Genomic DNA, 26,430 nt, shown 5'->3' with positions numbered 1-26,430 from the left:
CCAAGCAAGATTCTCTCACTAGTCAGTATAGAGAGCAGGAGCTCGCTCTTTGTGAGACAGAGTCCAACCTCAGGAGCCCGAGGGGCCAGGGGTACAGAAGTGACTCCAGCTCTGGACTCTTCTGCCAAGTCATAGACAGAGAGGAAGACCCTGAGCCAGCATGCAATAGTTACTAACCCAGAGCTTGTGGAACCCTTGCATGTGAAAGAAATTTTACAACGGACCGCAAGGTGTACGACGTTATTGTAAAGCTTATTTTAGAGATGCATTCATTTTACCCTCCACTGTTATAGTCCACTAATTACTTTACCACTGTAATTGATATTCTCCATTCACCAGCTTCTTGGTCCTCCTTGCTCGTTCCTTAGATCTCATCCCTCCTGACTCAGACCCTGCCTCTTACCCACCTTCTCACTTTGATCTCTCCTGCCACCAGTGGCTTTCTCCATCTTTCCATCTCTAGAGTCTCCCCAGCAACTTCTGACCTCTCTGGTCCCTGTTGGAAACCCACCATGGATCCACACACACAGCCTGTCTGATGTGCCTGTCGTTGTGTGTGCACCATGACCCTTCACAGGGAGTGTTCTAGAACAGTGCTCACTCACATCGCACGACCTACTAGAAGGTGCTGTGGTACCCCAAGTGCTGAGGGAAGATGTTCACAGAGCAGGCTGGAGCACTGAAGAGAAGGATGGCTGGGTCCCCAGAGGCCTCCCACCTGGCTTCCCTGGCAGAGGGACAGAGCTGGCCCAGCTCTGGGTGGAGGTGCTGGGGCTAGCTAATCACCTAAATGGACACAGGCTGTTGAGAGACAGGCTCTATTCCCTAATAGAATTTGCCCTCAAGTGCAATTTAATTTTCTCTGAGGCGGTCTCCAACCCCCTGCTACCCTCCCCCTAAGCAGAGCAGGCTTCCCCAGCTTATGAGGGGGAGCAGAGAGCCTTCTACCAGAGAGAGAGGAGAAGGCCTCCTCTGTGCTCTGTCCTGATACTTCGAGCACCCCCACCATCCCTCCCTGGATGGGGACCCCACTCCCATCTCCTGACTCTGGCCTTTCTCCACTGCAGAGAGAACAGCTGCTCCCAGCAGGGCTCCCAGTCCACGCCATGGAGACAGATCCTTCCCCTGACCTCTGGTAAGTTCACATGGGTCCAGAATTCCCTTTGTCCAGCTTAGTGAGAGAAGCTTGGGACCACAATGGGCAGGAAGGGGTGTGGAAGACACAGAGATGGGAGGGTGTGGCTCACTCATCCTCAGTGGAGGGGACAGAGATCCTCCCAGTGATCTGTGATTTGGGATACCACCCAGCTGCCCAGAGCCCTTGGCATCTCCTGCTCACCAGTGCTGCTCTTGGGACGGGCTGACCCTAAGGCAAAATCCCCAACCCCTGACCCCACTGCAGTACCTTGAAGCCTAATTCTGGGTCTCTAGGAATCTTGGAAGCTGTGGAAACATCAGTTTGGGAGGTACATGGGGGTCATCTTCTCAAGTCTCTTCCTTCTCTTAAGATTCCCCTTTGTAGCCCCACCTCCTGAGAATCAAGAGTATAGAGATGTCTGGGCAGGTTTCCACTGGCCTGAACCCCCGAGTCAAGACAGAGATGGGGCCCAGGACCACAAGAGAAACCTAGAGCTGTGAGAGGAGGGTGGAGTCCTGGGGTTAGCTTGGGGGAAGGGTTCAGGGAAGCAGGGGTGCTATGCCCTCCTCTCAGGCAATCCCTCGAGGGTCCTCTCTAGCCTCTGCTCTTTATCTGGAGCACTGGAATCCCTACTTGTTTGCTGTCAAAGCCTTGAAAAGAGCAGGGGGTGGGACTGAGGATGACAGAATGGATGGGTAGCGGGTCAGGGTCAACAGCAAAGGGGAGACAGTCATTCCTCAGACCCGCCACCTGCTCAGTGCTTAGGGCTCAGCAATCGGCAATGTGTGCAGCTGAGGTCTCTCCTCTGTGTGGGGCCCACTGCTCCTCGGGTTACACTGGTTACACTCATGAGCATCCTCCCCTTCATTTGTCCCAGCGAATGGTTAATGAGTTCCTTACTGACTCCCCGAAGCTGGGCTAAATGCTAAGAGGGGAGGGACTGCTTTGTGCCTCTATGTGTGTTGTGTGTGCATGAGCACGTACAGTCCCGTGCAAGTCGGAAAGCCCTGGAAGAGCCAGGGCATTTTACATCCCCTTTCAGCCATGCTAAAAGAAGAAACAAATAAAATTAATGTTAATAAGAGGTATCATTGAACACAATGTATCCAAAATCATTGTGATAAGTGAGTTTTAAAAAAAACCCTTAATGAATTGTTTCTAGTTCTTTTCTATGTTTTAAGCCTTCAGAATCTGATGCATGACTTATGTTTAATAGCACATCTCTATTCTGACCATGTGCTCCATGGACACATACGGTCAGTGGCCACTATACAGCGCAGCAGAATCCTCAAGGGGGATGCATTCAGTGAGGCTCAGGGGCCAGCAGCAGCAGCAGCAGCAGCAGCACCTAGAAAGCCATTAGAGAGACAGAATGACAGACATCAAACCTACCAATCCAGAATCTATAGTATTTAAACCAAACCTCTACGTGACTACAAGCATAGAGATATCTAAAGGGCCAGGGGGTATAAGACTCTAGAATGTTTTCATACAGGATCATGTATGATCTCTCCTGCCCCCCCCCCTCAAATTAGGATGCTTATCTGAGTACCAGCATTCCTGTTTAAGCACAGAAAAACAGGCTTAGAGAGTTTAACTCCCTATAGGCATAAAGCACAGATAGGAATGAACAAGGTTTAAAGTCCTCTCCCCACTCCTCCCCTCAAACTCTTAGCCTTTCCTCCTTGATTGCCCACAGTTATAATTAGTCCTATCTCCTGTTTCCATCTTGGCTGGCTGATTTTTCAGGCGAACAGGTTAGTGAGCAGGAGCGAGCTTGTCATAGGAAGCCAGTGTCACGCAAAGGAATGGCCAAGCCGTGACACCTGCTGTGTTCCCTGTCCTCAGACACCAGAGACAGTTGGCATTTGTCTGTGGGGTGCTTAGGGCTAACTGGTCTGCCTCCCTTTGGTGATACTATGAGTTTGGAATGATGGCAATCCCATTGCACAAACAGGTAAGTAGAGACTCACAGTGGTTGAGCCTCCAGCAGTGAGCTAAGTTGGCACTGACCCTGAAGTGCATCAGGTTCCAGTGTCAGGAATCTGGTCTCTGCCTCCTGCATCTCCTCCCATAGGCCTCCTGGCCTTTTTCCTGTTACCTCTGCATACATCAAATGCTCCTATACTTTTTTGGTTGTAATTCAGTTCCTGAGAGGAAACTGCTGAGTTAAGCCCGTCCAGGAAAAACCTCTCTCCAAGATGATGAAGGGGGTGTTTTATAGATTAGCTTTGACACCTGCACCTATTTCAAATGCAGCCAGGTCGGGCCTTCTCCCCTCTTGGCTCTCCATGGGCAGTGTCCTCTCCGTGAGCTGAGGAAATGAATCAGACCCTTAGAAACTCTGGGCCTGAGCCTAGGGTCTCAGAAGAGACAGCTTGGCGCTCTTGAATTTCAGTCTCCTTTAGAAAGAACCTACTACTGCCTTCCTCCATGAGGAAAAAGGCAAGAAAGCAGTTGTGAGGGCTTTTTAGCACATTGGTTCCTTGAGTGGATCTTTTGAGTTCAGGAGTCTCTGAGTTCAAGAGTTTGAAGAGGGAGATGGGAAGGGGTGGGAGGCTCAGCAGAAGGTATCAGGAGCCCCAAAATGTTCTTTAAATAAAGATGGGGACATAGTAACTCAGAAACACACAACAGAGAAAGCATAGTTGCAAGGTGATATGGGTAGATAGATCTCCCCAGAAGAGAAGATGCAGACCTGGTGCCAGCTGTATTTTCTCACACCCTTTGTACACAGCAAAGACAAGGTGGCCTTTTCTATGGTGGAGAGGGAGGTTTCCCAAGACAGTGAAAATGATACCCTCAGAGAAATTTGGGCATACTGACCACAAGACGAATGAGAAGAACAAGTCTCTGCCTTCAAGGGGGAAAGGCAGAGAAGGTCCATGACCAGCGGCTCAACTCTAAGATCTCTCAAATTCAAAGTCAAGAGCATACAGGGCGGGGGGGGGGGGGATATAGTTCAGTCGACAGACAGAGTGCTTGCCTAGCATGCACAGATCCCCAACACTGAGTAAACTATGTGAAGTGACACACATCTTAATCTCTGCACTTGGAAGGTGGAGGCAGCAGGAACACAAGTTCAAGGTCACCCTCCGTGACACAGCAAGTTCCAAGACAGCTCGGTATATATGAGAACCTGTTTTAAAAAATTGAAAATCCAGGAGAAGTCCTAGCATCCAGTTGTGATGCTAACTGGCGTTTCTAAAGATGCCCCCTCTAAGTTCTGGGTAAAGCAAGGAGAGCTCTGTTATTCCCAACTGGCTACTGAAAGATCAAAAAAAAGCCAGGAACTTTCCAGCAGCTGCCCCAAGGTGGGGAATACTCAAGTTGAAATGTGAATGTTGATAACCACAGCCTGCTCCTGAATCCAGTTCTGATTTCGACTGAGGCAAAGAAGGCAGATAGATGCCTCCAAAGAGCTCTGCCGGCTTTATCTCATAGGCACACTGTGAAAGTGCGCTATGGTTTGAGCACCCCAAGTCATTGCTTTCCAGGGCCAACCATCGAGCTGGCAGATAGTAGGTGCCCAGTGAGTGCATGAGCGAATGATCTAGGCACTCTAGATTTCTGAGTGATATAAAGATCATTAACTCTGATAGTAAAACAAGGCCAATCCCCAGATTCACTTCCCAGCTCCAACCTGTTCTTGATCCATGGGGTAAGATGGCGGCACAGATGGTGCTTAGAGACCTTGGCCTTGCTGAGTTATGTATACTGCATGATCCATGCCCAGCAAACCTCAAAAGAGACTTATTTGGTAATGCTGGCTAGGCTAGAGCCTGCATACCTAGACGTACATACTGGCTTGCCACCTGTGCAACCTAAAGGATGTCCCTCGGATTTCTCTGTGCTCCACTTCACTTGTCTGTAGGTCAGGGATGATAATAGACCTGGGGAGATCTGTGGGGGATTAAATAAGCACAGGGGGGCATTCTGAATAGCATTGTCAATAAGTGCCGTTTCCCTGACTAAGAATCTTAGTGCCCTTGTTCTGTTTTTCTGTCACTTGATGAGGGAGACTGAAATGCTCAAGTAGACAATTTTGTCTTTTCCACGTCCCTTAAGTTGCTTTGTCAAGGACATGGGGCAGGTTTGTGGAGCAGGGATGGCCTTCTGCTCAGCATCCTGGCTGAGAGACCCCTCTGAGGTTCTGGGAAGAGAAGGAGACAAATGACAAAGTGGTGGGTCCACAAAAGAGACCAGTGACAAATGACTGGAAGGACTGGGTGGACAGATGCAGAAGAGCAAAGGCCCCTGTCCTTTTATTGGAGAACTCCTCACAGCTCCCTGAACAAGACAGACGCTCCCCAGGGGCTGGGTGGAGGGGTGGTCTCCCCGGTTCTCTCTGCCGGGATGAGTAATATGGACCGGGGCAGAGGGTCTATATCAATCTAGTCCTACAGAAAAATGAATGAAAATTGAATTCCCCGAGGAGAATCGGGGAGCTGTTATCCAGACAGAGATAAATCAGAGGATGCCACAAAGCCGGGGAGAGCAGGCTTGCAACAGCGGCAGAATAATTAAGGAAACAGTTTCAAAATGCAAATGATGGAAGTGCTGGGGAAGAATGGGGACTAGGAGGGCATGATTAGAGATGGGGTGACAGGAGCAAGAGCAGTGAGACTTTTTTTTTTCCTCATTGGAAAAGGGGCTGGGATTCCCAGCTTTGGAGGGTGAGCTTGCCCACTCCACAAAACTCCTAAAATGTAAGGGTTAGAAGAAACAAGTCTGCAAGAGCCGAAAGAGCACCTCACTGGGAGTCAAAAGGCTGGATTTAATTTCCAGTTGGCTCTGCAGCTTATTAGCTCTGTGACCTCAGGCAAACCACTTAACCTCTCTGATTCCTGATAATCAGACCCAAGCCCAAGCGTGATGTTGAAGATCAAATGAGATAAACTACATGGAGGACCTTTGTAAAATGTAAGTGGTAGACAAATTGCAAGCTATCATCATTCTCCTAAATTGGATTTTTGGCCCCCTCGGAATCGGATCCACTGACATGTCAGATTTGGTTCCCAGAAATGTCTAGAAAGTACTAGATTCTTTGGGCTGGCTATTAACCAACTTCTCTGGCCGGCCCAAGGAAAGCCACACCACCACCACCACGGTCTGTCTGCTGGGGCCAACCTTCTGGAAGGTTCTTGGCCAAAGCTAGGATCTGAGGGTAATTGACCCTAGTGTGATTCCTGAGAGACCACCCACCTTCCAACCTGAGTGCTTGGTGAGGAGAGGCAACTGAATCAAGTGGAGGCCTGGACTCTGAGTCCCACCCAGGGTTCTCAGGGCCTTTCTTCATCCTGGGGCTTTGTAGGAGTTAGCCATCCTCTCTTTCTGGGCAGGACACTACAGAGGCTGCTCAGCCTCTCTTAACCTGTCTGTTCATCCTCCAAATACCTTTTTTTTTTTTTTTTTTTTTGCTTGTGGTGAGTGGTGAGCGTGCAGGTGGAAGTACTTACCATGGGGCTTGGTACAGTTGTAACTCTCAATAAACACGGTTGCTCCTGTGGTTGTTGTCTGCACCAGACACTAAAAGTTTGGTATAAGGACCACTTTTAGCCCATGATTCCCTACTGGCAAATAGAAAAGCAGAGGCCTCCAAAGGGAAGTGAAATGTAATAACCCTGGGAATAAGACGCAGCTCACCCAGGGACAGATGCCCAGGGCAAGGCTCACCCAGGGACAGATGCCCAGGGCAAAAATATTTATTGGTTGGAGCACATTATGGGTTGGTTTGAGGGTACCATGGAATTGAGAGGCTGTGGCTCACAGGTTCAAGAACTGTTAAGGGACAGATGTGACACTGGCATTCCCTACATCAATCAACACCAGGACAACTTCATCCAATCCTAGTCACACTATTCCCTATTTGGTGATGGGCCAGCACCCTGCAAAGGACAAGCAGGCAACACCCAGCCAGGTTATACCAGGGGGGACAAGAGTTGCAGAGGATGATACAAAAACACTATTTTATTTATTTATTTATTTATTTACTTACTTACTTACTTACTTACTTACTGGTTTTTCAAGACATGGCTCCTCTCTGTAGCCTTGGCTATCCTGGAACTCACTCTAGACCAGGCTGGCCTTGAACCGCCCCCTTCCCCCCTCCCAGGTGCTTGGATTAAAGGCATGTGCCCCTACAGCCCAGCTTAAAGTATAATTTTAGATTATAAAGTAACTACTCAGAAGGTCCAAAGCAAGAGCATTTCCACAGGTTTGAGGCTAGCTTGAGATATATAGTGCGGACCAGGCCAGCTTGACCTGCAGAGTGAGACACAGCGTCTCAGACCAGGGTGGGGCAGAGTGAGGGTGGGTTGAAGAAAGGTGTTCTATACCTACAATCTCAGCACGTGGAAGGTGGAGAGGCAGGAGGATCAGGAATTCAAGGCCATTTTTGGCTACATAGCAAGAGCAAGGTAACCCAGGCTACAGGCCATCCCCAGTGTGTGAGTAATTACTATATTTACTGAACATTTCATACATGGGCTATTGTTTATCACCATTACTGAAAAAATATAGCTGTATAATAGAAAGTCTTGGATGTGAAAATTTTCTTCATAGTACATTTCTCTAATATGCTTTGAAAATAGATTTTTGAATAGTATTTTGATATATTTCCTTATGTTTTCCCCCTCTGTTCTTAAAAGCAATTTTATGAGCTTTTCCTGCTTTGTAAAATAACGTGAGATTATAATAATGGCAAAATAATTTGCCTTTAAGAAGGCAAAAAGAATAAAATAAACTACTATATAGATAACCACTTTTACATTTTAGCGTATTTTTCTAGTTATGATTTTTTTAAATTCTCAAATTCATACTGTTTTATCATTTCTTCCCCAACTTTCTACTATATACCTAACATTTTCTAAAAAAAAAAAATGGACTTTTTGCTCCATTCTGTTGAATAGCTAGCTCTCTCCCTGGTTTGTCTCTCTCTTCATCTTACTTTATCCTTCCTCTCCTTTCTTTCTTTCTTTTTTTTTTCTTCCCCTTGAAATCACTCCTCCTGGGTCTTCTACTTTCTACAAATGAGCACACTCTCAGCCTCTATGTTATTTTCTTTTTAAAAGTACTTGTAACTTTGTAACATTCTTACTCATGATCTTTGAATACATTGCTATATAAATGACATTTTAAGCTATAAACTATCCTACCCTAAGTTAGGGATATAACTCCATGGTAGAGCCCATGCCTACCTGCCAAGCAGATGCAATGCTTTGAATTCTTTCCCCAGTAGTATAAAACAGACAAACTATTGTCAAAATGCCCTTAGAAGACATTTATATTCTCACTATGAATTGTCCTGTTTTCTTCACACCCAAATGAACAATGGGTATTATCCCTGCTTTTCTAATTAGCTAATAATTTTTATTGGTTGTCACAGCATTACTATGTTGCTAGACCTTATAATCCGAGTCAGTGATTATTTAAGATAATACCTAGCAAATCTAATATGCTTCTTCAAACCACTTTCTTTTGTTGGGTATTTAGGTAAAACTTCCCTCCAGATTATAGTGCTGTAATAAAGATCTTCATGCATGAATCTTTAAAAAATATTCTAGGTTACTTTTGTGTGTATTGAACACTCAAAATGGAATTACATGAACTAAAATATAGGAAAATTTTATGGTTTGGATAAATTTCCTCAAATATCTTCCCAAATGGATATTAAGAGTTTATAAAGACAACAGCAATGCCTGAGAGAGAACCATTTATAAACATCCTTACCAACTGAAATCCTATTTCCTCCCAGGTTGTAGGAACAAACCAATAAACAAACGGTTGGGGCTACACTGGTTTGTTTGGTTGGTTTTTTTCTTGTGTGTTTGGTTGCTAATGAAATTAGCATTTCCACCGTATTTTCTCAATTTGTGTAGACAGCTCAGTAAACAGCAAGACAGGACCCTCGTTAGTGCTAGGACCCATAGAAATTGCTGTGACCTCATTGGACACAGATCCTAAGTAGCACACACAGCCACCCCTCTTACTGTCCATCCTCCTCCATCACCAACCCTAAAACACCAGGAGTAAAAACAAAAACAAAACTTCTCAGCGCAGGGTCCCATTTGGTTGTAAAGACCCATCTGACTTGAAGTCGGCAATTAAATTAGGAATGGTAGTGTCCGAGGTGGCTGTGGCTGGGCCCAGGGCTGACCCGGTAGGTTTCTAGAGCCGGTGGTCAGGAGGCGTCGAGTGTTTGAAAAAGTGCTAGCGACTTCGTCCCAGCATTGATCTTTGCTTTATTGCCTCCAGGAATGAGAATGGGAAGAATGAGTTTTCTACGCGCGCGTTTGTGTCTGTGTGTGAGTCTCTGTGTGTGTGTTAAACACAACAGCAATGCACGCCCTTTGCTGGTCAGCCCCGGGGGCCCGGTGCACGCCTCCGCCCAGTACACACGCGGCCAGGGATCGTTCAAAGTGCCCGCAGTGGCAGCCGGTTCGGCCGAGCAGTCTCCAGGAGCCAGAGAGGGCGGATCTGGGTGGACGCCGGCTGGAGACCCAGTTGGGAGGGCGGGCGGCTGGGAGGCGTGGGACTAGGACTGGACCTCGGGTGGTGAGAGTGCCGACTGTGGCGGAAGGCCGAGGCGAGTGTGGGCGCGCACGAAGACCCGCGCCCGGCCACCTTCGTGCGCGGCCCAGGCCGCCTGCCTCCATCCGGCTCCGTGGCGGCCCACTGCGTGACTCGCGCGTTCCCGGCCGAGTACGAGCTGTCCCTGGCCCTGCCTCAGCCAGACGCGGGGGAGAGAGAGTAGGGTCTGGTTAGTACCGGCCGGAAAGGAACTGGCCAGGAAAAAAAAAAAAAAAACAAGTGGAGGATGGATGGAATCATCCAGTTACAGAACACGCTCCGTGGGCTGGAGAAGCTCTGAACTCGGAGCGCCAACCCAGGGTCCGCTGGGTCCTGGCCCACCGCGCCCCCTCCTTGATCCTAGAGGACCGATGCTGGGGGCGAGCGGGGAATCCCCAAAGCTGGCAGAAACCAGCTCTGCGTGGTCCCTGCGCTCCGGGACCACCTGCTGCCGCGGCCCAGCCCGCCGCAGTATTTATACCGGGGCGCGAGCCCGCACGGCAGGGTGGGGGAGGGGCTGCAGGCCCCGCCCCCTATCAGGCGGCCCCGCCCTCCCGCACCTCCGACCAGATTCGGGGCTACCGAACCCCCCCTACTTCTCGCCCCCTACTCTGGCTAGCCGGGGGTCTGCAGCGGGCTGCCCGGTTGGCAGCACTAGCTGGAGGGCGGGCTTCCCTGCGGAAAGCGACGTCACGGCCGCTCCTGCAGTGTGAATGAATCAAAATGCCTGGGTGACCGCGGCCTCCAGGGCAGCCGGCACGCGAAGGGTGGAGGGGGAGGGGGAGAGGAGGGCGGGGAAGGGAAGGGGGGGAGCCAGAGCTGCAGCAACAGTGTCTCCTCAACCCGGGATGTGCACCAGCCCGGGAGAGCGAGATCAAAGGGATTTGAAACAGCCTGAGGACTGGCGGGGGAGGGGGCCAGCCAGCTTGTGGAGTCCTCCCGGAGACGCGGAGGGCTCGGTTTCCTCTGTGACTTCAGCGGCCTGGTTGGTTTTATTATTATTATTTTCAAATTTCCGAATCCAGCCAGAGGGAGAGAGCGAGAGATCTCGGTAGACTGCGACTTGCTGCCTCTGGCTCCAAGATGATGCAGAGCGCGGCTGTCCCCGCGGAGGGGGCTGTCAAGGGGCTCCCGGAGATGCTCGGTGTGCCGATGCAACGTAAGACACCCTCCTTTCTCGCTAATTTAATTTGATAACAAGACAGCTAACAGCCTCAGCGGGTGCGGGGAGGCCGGACGCGCCGTTCAAGGCACTGACCGGGAGGGGTCGGGGTGCAGAGGCGGTCACAGAGCTGGGGTACTACCAGTCAGTGTTTGAAGGGCTTGACTCTTGGCAATTTGGGATCGAATTCGAAAGATTCCGGGATACTGTTCGTGGAGGGCCCAAGGGTATAGAAAGTAGCATCTTTGGGCCGTCGCTTTTATGAGAACCCTAGGGAGGATGCTGTTTGGGGACAACAGAGGTTTCCAGCTACAGGCCAGGCCCGAGGGCAAAAGTGGTCCCCCAATTGATTACCTTTCGCGGCAATGGCCAAAGCTCGCAGAACCGCTGGTACAACTTTACCCCAGCTGGCGGGAAGTTGGAGAGCGCGTCCCGGGTCGCAGGGCTGTACAGAAGCCCCCTGTCACACTCTTGGTTTCGGCAGTTCGAGCACTTGATTGAGTCCCCAGTCACTGCTGCCCGGGGCACCCGCCGCCTGTGTTGCCGCCAGCAGACTGCTCCGGGTGAGCGAATGCACTCGCCACATTCCAGCTAGCCGAGGAATGCAGCGGCGAGAAGCTCTGGAACGAAGTTGTGCGTGCAGCCTTTGCTTAGGCGAGGGTAGGCAATCTTAGTGGCGCGGGGCTGGAAGAGGGAGAGAGACTCAGACGTGTGGGCACTTTGCTAGCTCTCTCAATTTCTTCCAGAGCCTGCAATTAGTTACGGCAGGTCTCTCACCCCAGGTTTCTGGTTTGTACGGATGTGCACACACGGCAGAGATTTTCCGGGTGGGAATCTGTCTGTGTTTCCGACTCCTGAACAGATAGAAGCAATCTGTGCAGAGACCCGAACAGGTTCTCAGGCTTAGCGCGCGCTTGCGGGCTCCTGGTTAAGTCTGGGTTTACAAACGGCTGCACTGGGCTAGGTGCCCCTGGGTACCCTAGAGAGATGAAGGGTTCCCTCGATGGGCTTGCCAAGAGACTACACTTCCGCTTACGACTGCTTTAGTGATGCGGTAGGAGTTTATTGTAAGTAAGAGCAGGCTCACCCAGGGATGGAGACTACCTACGATCCCCGGCGCAGCAGCGCGCCCTCCTGCGCCCTGCCTCTCCATCGCAGGGGTTCTGTAACACAAATCTCAGGGCGGGCTGTCCAGCCAATGTCTTGAGATTTATTGTAAAGTTTTTGAGAGAAAAATGGAAGAGATAGCTTCATTTGAGCCTGTTTTAGATTGTTCCTCCGCTGTAGCCTACAGTTCTTGTGTCGCCTGTTGGCGAACAGTTGCAAAGTTCGCTGCGCCTTGGAGAATTGACTGTCAGCGTATTCTGTAAGCAGTGTTGGTAATTGCTTCCAACAGCTTGTTGATTCTCATCTCCTAAACAAACAGAAAAGCAAACCCTTTCTAAGGTACCCACGTTCTTAAACTACTTGTAGCTATGCTGCACTCATAAGGGCGGTCTGTGAATGGATAAAGGATGTGGGGGTCTGACTCAATCCTCCTTAAGTACCTGTATTCTAATGACTTCCTCCACAGATGTCCTGTCCGGATTCTGGACTCTCCTCTGACGGTACTTTTTTTTTTTTTTTGTCATATACAAAATTCACATTGTCTTGATTTTTGTGTCTTTTGCTCAGGGATACTGAATGTCAGGAACTCGCTTTGCTAAAAAGACATGGAAATCATTTTAGCTTCATACATGTCTCCAAAGGCTGAGTCTGGACCCATACTGCAGAAAACTTAAGGAGGCGAAGAAAACTCTGGGCAGAGAGGGAGAAAAGGAGTGAGGGAGGGTTTGAGGGAGGGAGGGAAAGAGAGAGCCCACTTACTCGAGTGGTTCCCAAGGGCAAAGCCAACCAAGAAAGGGCATCAGCCTTTCCTTTTGTCTTTCTTGGGTTCTGTGGAAGAAAGAGGAGGTAGGTTGGAGGAGGCACCAGTCAAGACCGAAGGGTCCAATCCTGGAAGAGTTCACGAGTCTTTCTCCTTCCCCTCACAAGCATATCTACCCACCAGCTTTACCCTGTGACTGGGGGACAAGTTTGGAATGGTTCCTTCTCTCAATTTACATTAATCTCCTCTTTCCTGATGGTAGGGAGGGCTTAATTATCTAAGAACCATGCAGGAAGAGTATGGGGTCCACACTTGGGCATGGAGGAGAAATAGGGGTAACCCTAAGGCTGTGATCTCTCTCAGCCCCTAGAAAAGATATAGCACAGAGAGACTCTTTCAAGGGAGATGAACTCTCCAGTGGGCCAAGCAAGTTTGGGTTAACCCCTTTCTCACAGATGCTCTCTGTATTTCCATCTCTCAGAACCACCTTGAAGAGTACTTGACAGTAGTATATGGATCCCTAACCTAGGCACCCCTGATGCCCTAGATTGTAGGGACTTTTAAAAAAGGATTTTAAATCCAAGGGGTTTGGGGAAGGAGGGGAGAAATGAAAAAAAACACCCTGCCTGTTTGGGGACTGGTAAAAAACACAATCCTCGGGGAACTGTCTCCACTGGTGTAACTTTGCTCCCTCCAGTATCTGCCCACAACACTATAGCTCTTATGTGCTGCTAGGCCACAGGCTGGTCCTGAGGTTGGATTCTCTTTGCGCAGTGGCAACCTTTATGCTTCACCCCTCAGAGGTCCCTGCCTGGCTTCACAGCTCAAATGGCCTCGAGCAGGACGCAGACAGCGGTCTTCTCTGATAAACTCCACTTCTTCAGGCAAGGCAACCTGGGGTGGAGAAGAAGGATCCCCTTGCTTAGGTCTCCCATTCGTCCCCTGTTCTCCCTTCTGGCCAGTGTTTTCTAAGGAACTTCAAACCACCGCTTCTTAAGGCAGGTGGCCCTCGTGTTCCTTTGATGACACACACGAGGTTCATTTTGGGAGAGCTCGATGTAGGTGTCTTTCTGGGGGCGGTATGGATGGGTTGGGGACTGCAGGTGAGTGAATCCTCCCAGCACCTGCCCCTCAGTCCCCACTGCCGCCGAGCATCTGGATACCGCCGGCCTGGCCCCTCTCCCTCACTAAAAGACATTTAGAAAAGTCAGATGAATAGGAAGGTGGGAGCATTGTCTACCCTTTGCCCTGTGTTTGAAGCCATCTTCACTGGTATTCCTTAGCATCAAGGGGAAGGGCGGTGAAAACTGGGGAAGGGGGATTGCTGGCTGGCAAGTGGGGGTAAACAGAGGCGGGAGAAGGAAAGGACCAGCGGTCCGGAGTGGTAAAATCGTGAGCGGGCGTTGTTTTTTTTTTTTTTTTGCGAGTCCCGAATACTGTCCTCCAAGCAGGGGTTACAATCCTGACTGCTGCCTTGGGGTGAGGACCTTCTTTTTTAGGTCAGGACTTCTCTCGGAAGCGGCGAGCTCTTCCCTCTGTTTCTGCCTTGTCTCCCGGGGAGAGGAAGACGCCACAAAAACTGAATGTTGACATGGGAGAAAGTCAACAGATTCTGATACGGAATTTCAGTCGGGCACAGTGCGCTGCAGGACTCCCATTCACACACACACACACACACTCACACACCTCAAAATGAGCCTATTTCATTTTCCTTGTTCAGGATGTTTATCCCCGCTAGCGCTTCAAGCCCGGGGTGTTGAGTTTTGCCTTCTCTAACTGCTGGACGCTGCCCAGTCCTCTGCCAGACATATAAATAGAAGACAGTGAAGAGACCCCTGTGACCGCAACTCTAAGTTAGGACAACGGGTGGTTTAGAAGTGAAGGGGCCAGCTGGCTCTGGCAGTCCCTTTTTGGATGACAGTGAGAGCGGAAGGAAATTTGGGAAGCCACGCGGCCCCTTATGCCCCGGCTGTAGATTTAACGATTAACCCTCATCATGGACGCCGCGGTAGAGAGGGTGAAGTGGGCGAAGGGCAAAGGGCGCAGCAGTTCCTCAAAACCCCGGGAAGTCGCAGAGTCGGGAGTGAGGAAGGGAATCCGGCTCTAATTTGGTGCTGGCTACTTTGCTTGGCTGCAGTGGTGTTAGGCGTGAGTGGAGTGTTTGGGTCTGGGAGCGTGACCCGTTTGACCTCTCTCTGCCCCGCGGGCACCATGGGCCCGGGTGGCCCTGGCGACAGTGCGGGATTCCTTTTCGCGCTCTTGCAAGCGTAGCGTGCTCCTGTACAAGTGTGTGCTCCACTTGTGTCCTGGGTTTGGGGGACAGTCGCCGATGTAGGCAGGTGCCAGCGCGATAGTCCTTCAGGATTTTGCGCGCACCGCGTCCCGGACAGTGAGGTGACGGGCTTGAGTGGGACAAGGGCGGGAGTGCTTGCGGCCACTGCCCCTGGTTGCGCACCTGGTTCCCTTTCTCTACCCTCGGCTCTGCTCGCGCTTCCTCTTCTGGGTTCCTTCTTGTACCCTGAGGTCTGATCTAACTGCGGTGGCCGAGCCTGGGACACGTTTCTTGTTTCTGAGCTTCGGCCAGGACTGACTGTCTCCGCGAGGGGAGGAGCCGCAGGTGCTCCAGTGTCCGAGCGCGCACGGTGCCAAAGAGGCTGTGCTGCGACCTCCTGGGCTGCCCGCGCCCAATTCACGCCCAACTCTGGTAAAGACCGAAGCGAAGAGTGGCGCCAGTCCTGAGCTCCCGCAGGACACCACCGTCCTAGGAAAACGCTGTTCGCCTCTTGGAAGCCACTGCTTCTTCCCCTAGCAAGGAGGCGGCCAGCAGTAGGTCTCACGGCCCGCTCCTTTCGCCGGGTTCGAATCTCGGCTCCCTTGTTGAGGACTTGGAGAAGCCTGGAACCCCGCTGTCTTAAGAAAACAAATAAAGACTCTCGGTGGACCGAGGGTGTTGCTCGGCTCGTGGCAGACCAGTTGGCAACCCCTTGCCGGCGAAGGCGAGCCCGCACCGGTCGTGAGTGACACACACGGTTCCAGAAGGCGGCACTGGGCTTACGACCAGGCGTGGGCTTCATCTGTGCCCTTCCAGAACCGGACTTTACCAGGAAAAAAAAAAAAAAAAAAAAGGTTACTTTTATACAACATGGGCAACGTGCTTTTAAAGAAATCCAAAGGCGCAACTAATGACAAAGAAATATTAGGAAAGAAGACGTAAGATAAACCGCAGGAAGTTACGGGAGGGCAGGCGGCCGAGCCTGCCTGAACGACCTTCCCCCTGACAAAGGAGGTTAAGGCAAGAATGTGGGCTGAATACTGTGGGGATTAGGGAGCCGGGAGCCCTCCAGACGTCGTTGAGCCCCGCAATCTGACTGCAAATTCCAGAATGATTTTAAGCCTGAGTCTTTCTGCAGGTGAAGCAGGAACCCAGAGAGGTGGGACCCCCACAAAGCAATCTTTTCCCATTGCGTAGACAAAAGCGTGAGCGACAGTGTTTGCACAGTGACCTGATGACCCCGCTGACCAGGTGTAGACAGCCTCAAGTTCTAAATATTTGCATTGTCCCAATTTCCCATTTGCTTCGGATTTTAGTGCGCTTTCGCTCCACAGTACAGTCAATTAGCGATTACCTACCACCCGCATTAGCAGGCGAGCTGGACAGCGGGAGAGTGCCCCAGTACTGCGGAGAGGGAGGAGGAGGAGGAGGCCAGCAGCAAGGACAGCCGCTTGCAGTCCTGCAGAAGTGGACAATTAATTAACTGGGGTTAAGGGTACTTTCTCTTGCCTTAAAAATGTCCTTTGAGACTCGGGTTTGGGGGGCTGACATGGTGACTATTTGGTGGATTTCTCTAGCTGGGAAATGCGGGTGCCCTTCTAATTGAAGAGGTGGGGGAGGGTGGGGAGGATTGGATGAAGGGACCTTGTGTCATTTCTTACAATTAGGGAAAAATTTCAAGAATAGAGCTGAGAAGCTGTGGGTGCACGAAGCTAATGAGGAGGAAGGAGTGTGAGATGTTACTCATTTTGGAAAACCAAGGTTAGAGAGCCTCTGAAGCTGCAGTTTGCCGGGACGGCACAAGGCGCATCTGCATGCATTTGAAGATGTCTTGATGAGCGCTCTATTTACCTCTGCAGTGGCTTTCTGCCCTTTCTTCCTTCCTGGAATTAGTATTAGCAATACCCATAATACAGATGTGTGCAGACAGGGCCCACCGGGTTCTGTGCCTTGAAAGTCCTCTTTCCTCTTGGTTACTCCCCTCCCTGTCTTTCTTCTTCCACCCCCCTTATTCTTACAGAAATCTTTGCAGGAATGTGGGCTCCAAATTCACGCACAGGGAGGTTTCTTAGAGGTGGTGGGCCAGCAACCTTTCAGGGTGGTGGGACCCGGCTCCTGCCCCTGGTGCAGGATCAAAGGGATTGACAACACAAGGTAACAGGTGTAGGTAAGATGCTGCCTTGGACCTGGCAGGGGGAGAAATCAGCTGCAAATAGATATGGATGGTGAGCATCACTTTTTTTCTTTTTTCTTTTGACCTTGAGTTTTATAGGGGGTCCCCCATCAAAATGGAGCATCTGTCAACCATTTTGAAGCAGTTGGTGGTGGTAGGTGGCCAGGTTGGCCTTAATTGGTGAAACTGATATTGATTCTCCCTTGTAAAATGTACTTGGCTAACTGTTAGGGACAGACTGGATGGCCATTCTGCGAGGTGAGTTCCTGCTTCTGCTACTATTTTCTTAGACTTTTTTTTTCAAACCAGACTCCCTATTATCTGTCAAGCTGGGTCTAGCCACAGATGTTTTACTGCAGTATCTCACCCCCAGATGCCCCTTAATTATAATTTGCTTTAATTATAATGTTGGGGGGTTAAGGGATTGGTTCTGGAGGATAGACAAATAGAGCAAAACTTCACAGCCAAATTAATTGGAAGTTTCTTCTTATGAGGGAGAGGCTGCCAAACATATGGGATATTGCTACAGAATGTGACATCGGAAAAATACTGTGTGGAGATTTAGGAATGATTAGATGGGAAAGGGCAATAGAGATAGGGATGTGTCTACAGCATCTCCCAGACAGCCTTGGGTTGGCTTAGTGTATTTTTCTGTTTTATTTACAGTCACCAGAATATTTTATATACCAGCGAAGGATACTAATTCCATGACAGTCTATCTTCTGGAAGATTATCTTTTCTCTGCATATGTCATTTGTGTGCTATTTTGCTGCTGGGCTCATATTAAAATAGTATCAAAATTACAGCTTTAAAATAGTAACATCGAACTGATCTCTAGAACCATTTTAATCTACTCTTTCATTAAAGAGCTAGGTTATTTGTTTGGTTTTGTTTTTATTTTTGTTGTTGTTGTTTGGAACTGTCTAAGCAGAAACAGAATAAAGGAAGTTTTTGAAAAGACTCCAGACTGCCAAGTGAACAGATAAAATCTGCTGGGGAAAGAGAACTAGAAAGAAATGGAAAAGGAACCAGAGGGAAGGACACCATCACTTCTGACACCAGCCTTCCCTGGCTCCTAGTCATTAAGACATTCGTTTAAGAAATTAGATATTAAGACACTTGTAGATTAACATATTTTAAGCATGTAAATATAATCATGTAGAGATGTGATGCCAATTTTTAAATTAGGGTTCCCCCCCCAACATTTTTGTGTCTTAGCCTTTGTCTCTGTGTAATCCACCGCAGAACATCATGATGTTCAGTGCATCTTTTTATTTGGTTTTAAATAATTAATATCATAACTCTGTACTCCAGCCATGCTGATTTTAGATGACTTCTACTAGGTTATGAAAATCACTTATGATTTTATGACGTTTTGGAAAGTTATACTAGTATCTCTTGAAAACACAATAGAATAAATAAAAATGTTAAGAAGTAATTATAAATTGCCCAGTAAAAATGAACTAAATGTCTTCAGTAACAGAGTCTGTGGGGAATGCCACAGGCATCTAGTCACGATTTGTCTCATAGGACTGAATCCTGGAACTAAGGCTTTTTAGTTGTAAATTGCTGGATAAACCAGCCCACAGGTCTATAGGTCACAGTCATCAGGCAACTTAAGAAAGAGCGAGTGATCAGAAAATAAGATTCTACTGCCAGCAGTAATGGTGACAACTTTGAATTGGAAAGTTTATTTTTGAAGCAATTGTCCAGGCACAAGACTGTAATTTAATTTCAAAAAGGCTTTATGTCTGATCTGCCGCCTAGAAGATTTAAATGTTTCAGAACTCAGGGGAGAGTTAGGCGAGGGTGCTATCATTTGGTAAGCCCTGTCTTAGCTCATGGGAACACTTTAGAACTGATCATTTCCAGACGGAACCAATGAGCTTCCACACTGTTATCTTCCCAAGCCCAGAATTTTAAAAAAGGCTCCCTGCTTTGTTCAGTAGGGAAGATCTCTGACCACTGCTTTCTTCTTCCTCCATAGAAGGCAGGAATGGAAATGTTTGAGAAAAGTGTGAACGTGATATTTTAGTTGTGTATAAGTTTCCTTCATGGCCATTTTAAAAGTCGGTAAAGAAACTTGAATTTAAAATCAACCAACTTAAATTTACACCAACCAACTACTTATTCAGATAAGTCACCTGTAAGAGAACAGAGGAGGAAAGCCTCAGAGAGAGGTGTTTTGGTGTTAATGGTGGAAGCCATGATCTTCAGTCAGCCCTAGAAACTACCCTGGAGACAAAGAAGGTCTTATCCCCAGTTCAGCTCCCAAGCCTGTGCTTAGCCTCACAACCCTCAGTGGGAAGAGTAGTGTGGGGTCTACAAGCAGGGAGCCAAGGAAGTATCTTCCACATAGCCCTTTCTCAGCTAGAAGAAACCCCATTCTGAGCTCCCAGACTGCGGGAGCTCTATTATGAAAAACTGAACTATATACATCCAAAAGGCAGTTAAAAGGCAATCCCCCATAAAGACTGCAAGTTCAGATTTTGCAAAATATTAATCTGGCAACACAGCATAGCCAAACGGATTCCTGTCGGTGTAAACTAACTCGCTTTAAAAACACCAGAGCCATGCATCAGCACTGTGAGCCCACCGGAAAGATGTGAGATCAAGATTCATTTACCCAGGAAGGGGCACTTTCTGAAGTACATTTTAGATGGCATTGCTGGGTGTGCGGTAGTCTCCTTAGTGATTTCTTTTCCCTCCTTCTACCCTGTTGACCTTCTGTGACCAAAGAGATAGAAAAGACCATTTTTCAAGGAATTAAAATCGATCATGTAAACACATACCCTCTGAAATGTTTGCTGGTGGCTTCTGGTTCCTTAAGAGCAGTTTCTTGGAAGTGGAAAAAAAAAAAAGATACACACAGGTAGGCAGCTATCTCAAGAGGGCATGGGTGACTTGATATGCTGCAGATCACACCAGGCTTCATTTCCCAGCTTCCCCAACTGCTGGTGGAGGAATTGAGGGCTTGAAAGAGCAGCCCACTTTCTATTGAGCCAGTGTGAGGACTAAACCTGCAAACACTTCAGGAACTTTGAGGGCAGCCTTGTGAGTCTTGTAGGCTCCTGAGAAGGAACTGGACTATGGTTCCAGGGAAAACTCTATAACCTTTTGGACCTTTCAGCATCCCTAAGAACAATGCCCCAGCTTCCTGCTCATCAGAACCTGTTCCGTTCTCACCTGCACATGCAAATGACCTCATCCCAAGGAGGAGTCTGCTAGATTTCTCTTTCCCAAAGAGATGACAGTCTCATAATTGCATTGTCTCCCATCCTCTAGGAGACTGAAAGGAGTGTGCATCTGGATGCCTTAGAAGTCAGGGAGCGGAGTTTGAGTGGATCAGTGAAGAAAGGTATAGGGGGAGGGGGATGGTGAGGTGTGAAGTAGGGTTTTGTTGTTTGGTTTTTGTTTGGTTTGGTTTTTATCTTTTTCCCTGACAGTACCAGAAGGTGAACTTAAGAGGCTTGTTCTTGCCAGGCAAGTGTCTACTACTGAGCTACAGCTCCAGTCCTGACCCAATCTTGATTCACCTCAAATATATAAATCAACCTTTTTGGTGACTGGCTGTGAGACCAGGCAGAGGGGAGCTAATGACTGGGCAATGGTATTGGCAAGCTGGGTGGTCAGCACTCAGCTCATGTGATCACAACCTGGCAGTCACAGACAGGTGCTATCACTCCCATTTTAGGCGTAAGAAAACAGAGGTTCAAAGAAGTTTAGTAATTTGCTCACATCTGGGATCTGCATGTGGATCTGGCTCTAGCCACTAAGCAACAGAGCAGACCTAAGGGTTTGAAGGTCCAAACTTGACACAGCTTTGAAAGCTTTCAAAATCACTCAGGAGTTTTGCTCTCTCTCTCTCTCTCTCTCTCTCTCTCTCTCTCTCTCTCTCTCTCTCTCTCTCTGTGCATGTGTGTGTGTGTGTGTGTGTGTGTCTCCCATCCCTCCCTCCCACCTCCCCTTCCTCCCTCTGCCCCAAAGAAGAGGAAAGAAGAGAACCGGTTCCACTCCCCTCCTGGTGGGTTTCTGTGGCACTCTTGTGCACTCTCCAGTCACCCCAGGCTGGACAGCTCCCTCAGTCAATAGTGCTTTTCTTGACAAGCTTGACTGCAGACCTGGCTCTTTGCCAAAACGAAAAACACCTTGGCCTATGGATATGTGCATGTTTGTGTGCAAAACAGGTGGCCTGTTTGCATCTGTGCATGTGTGCACATCTAGATTATATGTGTGTCTCTTTAAGTGTTTGTGAATTTGTGTGTGGGTGTGTATGCATATTAAGTGTGTGCACCCTTTGGCTAGTGGCTCATCTATCTTCTAGTCACTGCAAAACAGCAGTTTCAAGACAATCTCTGTCTGCCTTCATTTGCCCTCTATAAAATGACAGAATCCAGCCAAATTAGGCTTGTGTATATGTATGTGTCTTAGGGTGTATCTTTGTTTATCTGTGACTGTTTATACGTGCACATGTTTGTATATTGAGCCCCTGTATGTGGCTGTATGTGAGGATGTCTGTATAGATAGGTAGCATGCCTGTGTGTACATGCAGCTGGGCCTGACTCCATGCCTGAGCGCTCTGCAGGACACTGGAAGCTCTGGTGTGTGGTGTTCAGAATCATGGTTTCCTCCCTTGGCTATCCCAGAGTTTCCTCTATCTTTCTAAGCCTGAGTTTCCTGTCTGCAGAGCTTTAGCAGAGATCACCACACTTAATGTGCACCTAGGATTAAAGCTTCCACTTCAGATGAAATGACTCCTCTTAGAGGGAATTGAATTTACAGATTACAGCCGGTCTTTAGTGACTCTAAAGGCCTTTCTCAATTCCAGTTTCCAAAGGAGGACTTTGTGATGTTACTAAATACTGCCAGAAGTTGAGCTGACTGGGGAGCTGGAGAGTCCCAGGCCTCTAAAATGGTGTGGCTACAGCTTTATTATTGGAGGGGGGGGGAGTATATGACTTCTGTACTGGTTAGGTTTTCCCAATCATAAATATGCAATAATAACATCAATAATAAGTCAGTATACCAAAAAAAAGATATTGGAAAATGTCCAGATACTTTTGGTTTTTTACTAATCAGATGGGGTTGTGTATTTTAGAATGTGGGGTCTGAGTTCACAGGTCAGCTCCTTCTGAGGGAAGGGATGGGTCTGAAGTTGACAGGTGCCATCAACAAGCCAGCACCTCCCAGCTGAAGTGCTCTTGTGGGCGGGGTCTTCCTGTTCCCAGCCCTCCCCTGAGCATTAGGTATCCATCCCATGACACAAATCCTAAATTTATGTCTCGGAAATTTGCATCTGCTCAAATGTTAGGTAGCACAAGAATCTGTCTCCATTTCCTATCTAGAAATGTAAGGTGGTGGTCAGCCCCCTCCAGTGGCCTGGGTTAGCCTATCTTAAAGAGTACATCCAGGCTTAGGCTGGGTCCTCATGCCCACACAGTAGTCTCTGGACACGCTGCTGACCCTGCAGACACTTCCTCATCTGTTAGAGAGGATGACAGGACCCTTCCTGCTTCACTGTGTGAAGCTGAATTTAAAATATGCCTGCTACAGTTCATAACAGGCCCTCCATGCCAGGTTTTATTATTCTTCCTGGGCTTCACAACTGTTTCTAACTTATTTTTTTACTTTAAGATCTCACCCTTTCTGTGTCTTTGTCATCTCTTTCAGTTGATAGTGGAATGTATTTGGAAGGGTTTGTTTGTTTTTAACATAAAACGTGTCCTTAATCTATACCTTACATTTGTATCAAACCCAAGGGTCTAGTTTGGTCCCCAGACATCCCCTGATCATGGCTAGCTGGATGTTCCAACCTGCCCAGCTGTGATGTCTGCTAGCTGCAGACTGGATCTCCTATTAGCCTTCATAGCTTCTAGCCCTGTGCTCTGCGCTCCCGCCCCGGCGCTGCTCCCTGCATACATTAGCCCTAATGTATTCTCTCTCGAATACCCATCATATTAAGTCTCTCGCTAGGTACCTTGCTCGAAATAAATTTTATGGCCATACATCCTCGCCCTCATCACATGCATTTGTAGGTTGGAGGAGAAATACAGTCGTATCAAAGCGGTCGCACCTAGTAGACTAAACAATTGGGTAGGATTAGGCTGTAGTCCTGGAGCCAAGGGGGAGGCGGCTGTCTAGCCCAAGTACTCTGCTCAGAATCCAGGACCAGGCTCGCTCGGTCCCACAAAGAAGTCCCGGGTGAGCCATCGGGACTTCTTTGAGGAGGCGTAACCAACTGTGTTCTTCTGGGACCCGGGGGTGGGGGGAGGGTTGCGGGGAGAGGGGGAGGTGATGCCCAGGGGTGGCAGGTGGTTGGCGCAGCGACAATCGACACTCAGCAGTCAAGTGGCCAAGGTGCTGTACTGTGACCCGTCCTCTTTATCCTTGTCGTTCAGCTTTCTCCCTCTCTGCATCTTTTGTCCTTGATTCACTTCTTTGAGCTGGAAGGCTTCTGAGTTGTCTGCCTTTCCCTGACGGATGTGTGGGAGCAGGCATCCTTGCTAACCTCCAACCTAACCCCTCCCCTTCGGGAACCACTGCCCCTTGTTAGAGGCTGGGCTTGACCTGGCTCTTCACCGCTGCACTGTGCTTACAGGCAGTCTCTCCTGGCCAGCACTCTTTTCAAGCCTTTCCCCAACAGCCCCGCTGCCCCGCGCCCCACCCCCACCCCACCCCGGTGGTCCCAGGTAGAGACCACAGGAGTGGCTGAATAAATACTTCAGGTGCGCAGGTATGCCCCAAGCTTTTCTGGCTTGCCCCACGATCTGCACTGGAGGGCAATGAGGTGTTTGAGAGAAATGGCTATCAAGATCCAGAGAGGTGAAGCCCACAGACAGACTGGCAGGACTTTCCATTTCTAAGAGCAGCTAACCCATCTTGTAATCACAGAGAACCCTGAGGGATGAAGGCTGTGGGCCTTGCCCTGACTTTCCCCCAGGTGTTGATTCCTTCACCTCAGGTAATCCTGAGAGGAAGTGTTGGCCACATCACCCCAGTTTTCCAAGTGAGGAGCTGAGGCAGAGTGGTCATTTGCCCAAGGTGACAAAGCAGAGGCAGGATGCAAATGCAGACAGTCTGGTACTAGAATCCACACTTTACCGGTGTCCTTCCCATCTCTTGTTAAGTTGCTGTGTGAGCCATCAGAAGTCCTCCGTAAATACTCCAGTTTTTATTTTATTTTATTTTATTTTATTTTATTTTATTTTATGCCTTTCGCACAGAGGAGAACTTATGTTTGAGACAAGGTCTTGCCTAATCTGTTTTTAAACTCGTAGTCCTTCTACTCAGGCTTCCCAAATGCTGGGATAACAGGTGTGCGCCACGTTCCTGGCTTGGAAAAAATCTGTGAAGTAGAAAGAAAGAAATCCTAGAATACAAACGGTGGTGATTAGCAAGTGTCCAGCCTGCACAGCTTTCTCGGCCTAGGAGTCAGGGAGCGGCACTGACCAGCAGATCTGATTTTCAAATGGATGCTGGCGATCCTTAGGCTCGAAAAGGGACAGGGGAGGTTGGGGCTTAATGGCTCCAAGGTGGCCTCTTGGGTGTTACCGCTATTGATGAGGTTTAGCACGTATTCCAAGTTCAAACAAGTGTCTGGAGAGTTAAGAAAGATTCCTCTGAACATGGATGTTTTTGAGATTTTTTTTTGTTAGCATACATTAATTGTACATAATATTGAGTTCCACATGTGTATATGATGTCTTTTGGTCGCGTCTGCTTACCTCATACTCTTTCTGGGTCCCTGTCTCCACATCTCCCACCCTTCGCAGATCATCTTTTCCATTCCATTCCATTCTTTTCTTTCCCTCTTTTCTTTCTTTCCTTCTGACAGGATTGCATGGAACCCAGACTGCAGTCACATTTTCTATGTAACTCAGGCTGTCCTTAAACTCCCGATCCTTCAGTCTCCACCTCCCAACAGCTGAAATCACAGATATACCTAGTACACTTCTTTTAGAATTATTTTAGGTTTATTTTTTTTATTAATTAATGTGTTTTATGTGTATGAGTGTTTTGCCGGCATGCATGCCCGTGCACCATGCGCCTGGCTGTTCTCTGCAGATGTCAGAAATGGGTATTAGATCTGAAACTGGAGTTACAGATGGTTGTGAGCCACCATAGCTGGAAACATAACTCCAGCCCCCTGTGAGCCTTTAACTTCTGAGCCTTATCTCCAGCTCCATCTTTTTTTTTAAAGATTTATTTATTTATTTATTTATTTATTTATTTATTTATTATATGTAAGTACACTGTAGCTGTCCTCAGACACTCCAGAAGAGGGAGTCAGATCTCATTACGGATGGTTGTGAGCCACCATGTGGTTGCTGGGATTTGAACTCCTGACCTTCGGAAGAACAGTCGGGTGCTCTTACCCACTGAGCCATCTCACCAGCCCTCCAGCTCCATCTTTAAAAGACTTAGAATCTGCTAGATCTAACTTCATTATTTATGAATGAACAAAAACTCCATGGGTATATATCTCCCTCCCTGCCTTGCAACAGCGTGTCACTATGCTGCTGCCTCTTGGGTGCAAGGATAAAAGGTACACACCACCGCACTCTGCTCCATTTTCTTTTATTTTTCACATTTATTTTCTCTATATGTGCACGTGTCTTTGTGTGTATGCTACATGTGTGCAGGTGCCCGAAGAGGCCAGAAGAGGGAGTCACGACTATATGGTCGTTTGAGAGCCTCCTGATGCGTAGGTACTGGGAATCAAACTTAGGTCCTCTGGAAGACCAGGAAGTGCTCTTACCTGCTCAGCGGCCTCTCTAGTACCATATCCTATTTTCTTTATCCATTCACCTGTGGATGAACACCTAGGCCAATCTTAAAATGCCACTGTTGTGAAGATTGCCGTGAGAATCATGGGTATGCAGGCGCCTCTATTGTGTGCTGTCTGCCCTTCCTTAGGTTATATATTCAGGAATGGTGCAAGCTGGAATATGCCAAGTCTATTTTTAGTTTTTTGAGGCACAGCCATGGGATTTTTCATAGTAGCTGCATTCATTTATATTCCCTTCGACAGTCACTAAGGTTCTTCTCCACACATCCTCTGCCTTTTTTTGTTTTGTTGTTTGTTTCTTCACTGTAGACACTCTGTTGAGGGTGAGGTGAAATCTCAGTGGCCATGTAGGTTTTGATATGTTGGTTTTTTCCCCTTGGTAACGTTTTAAAAATACTATCTCACTCTTGAGCATGACAAATGTTCAAGATTCACGAGCTGTTCAGGTTTAGTACTTTT

The 26,430-nt window shown here is 48.4% G+C and overlaps 1 protein-coding gene across 2 annotated transcripts in view; it reads left to right on the top strand.

Moving 5' to 3' along the window:
• Positions 1 to 943: 943 nt before the first annotated feature.
• The window catches only part of Lhx4 (LIM homeobox protein 4), a 53,696-nt gene continuing 28,209 nt past the window's right edge, over positions 944 to 26,430 (top strand). Inside the window, exon 1 of one of the 2 annotated variants that reach the window (XM_006529169.2) lies at positions 944 to 1,135. Coding sequence is in view for 1 of the 2 variants with exons in the window: in NM_010712.2 (NP_034842.2) it covers positions 10,793 to 10,868 (76 nt within the window). In the remaining variant the exon portion in view is untranslated. Of the gene's footprint in view, positions 1,136 to 10,642; positions 10,869 to 26,430 lie in introns of those variants that run through there. The other variant, NM_010712.2, reaches the window with a different exon arrangement.

Source organism: Mus musculus, chromosome 1 (assembly GCF_000001635.26).
Source record: "Mus musculus strain C57BL/6J chromosome 1, GRCm38.p6 C57BL/6J".
NCBI lineage: Eukaryota > Metazoa > Chordata > Mammalia > Rodentia > Muridae > Mus > Mus musculus.
This window is presented reverse-complemented; position numbering and strand designations above follow the sequence as displayed.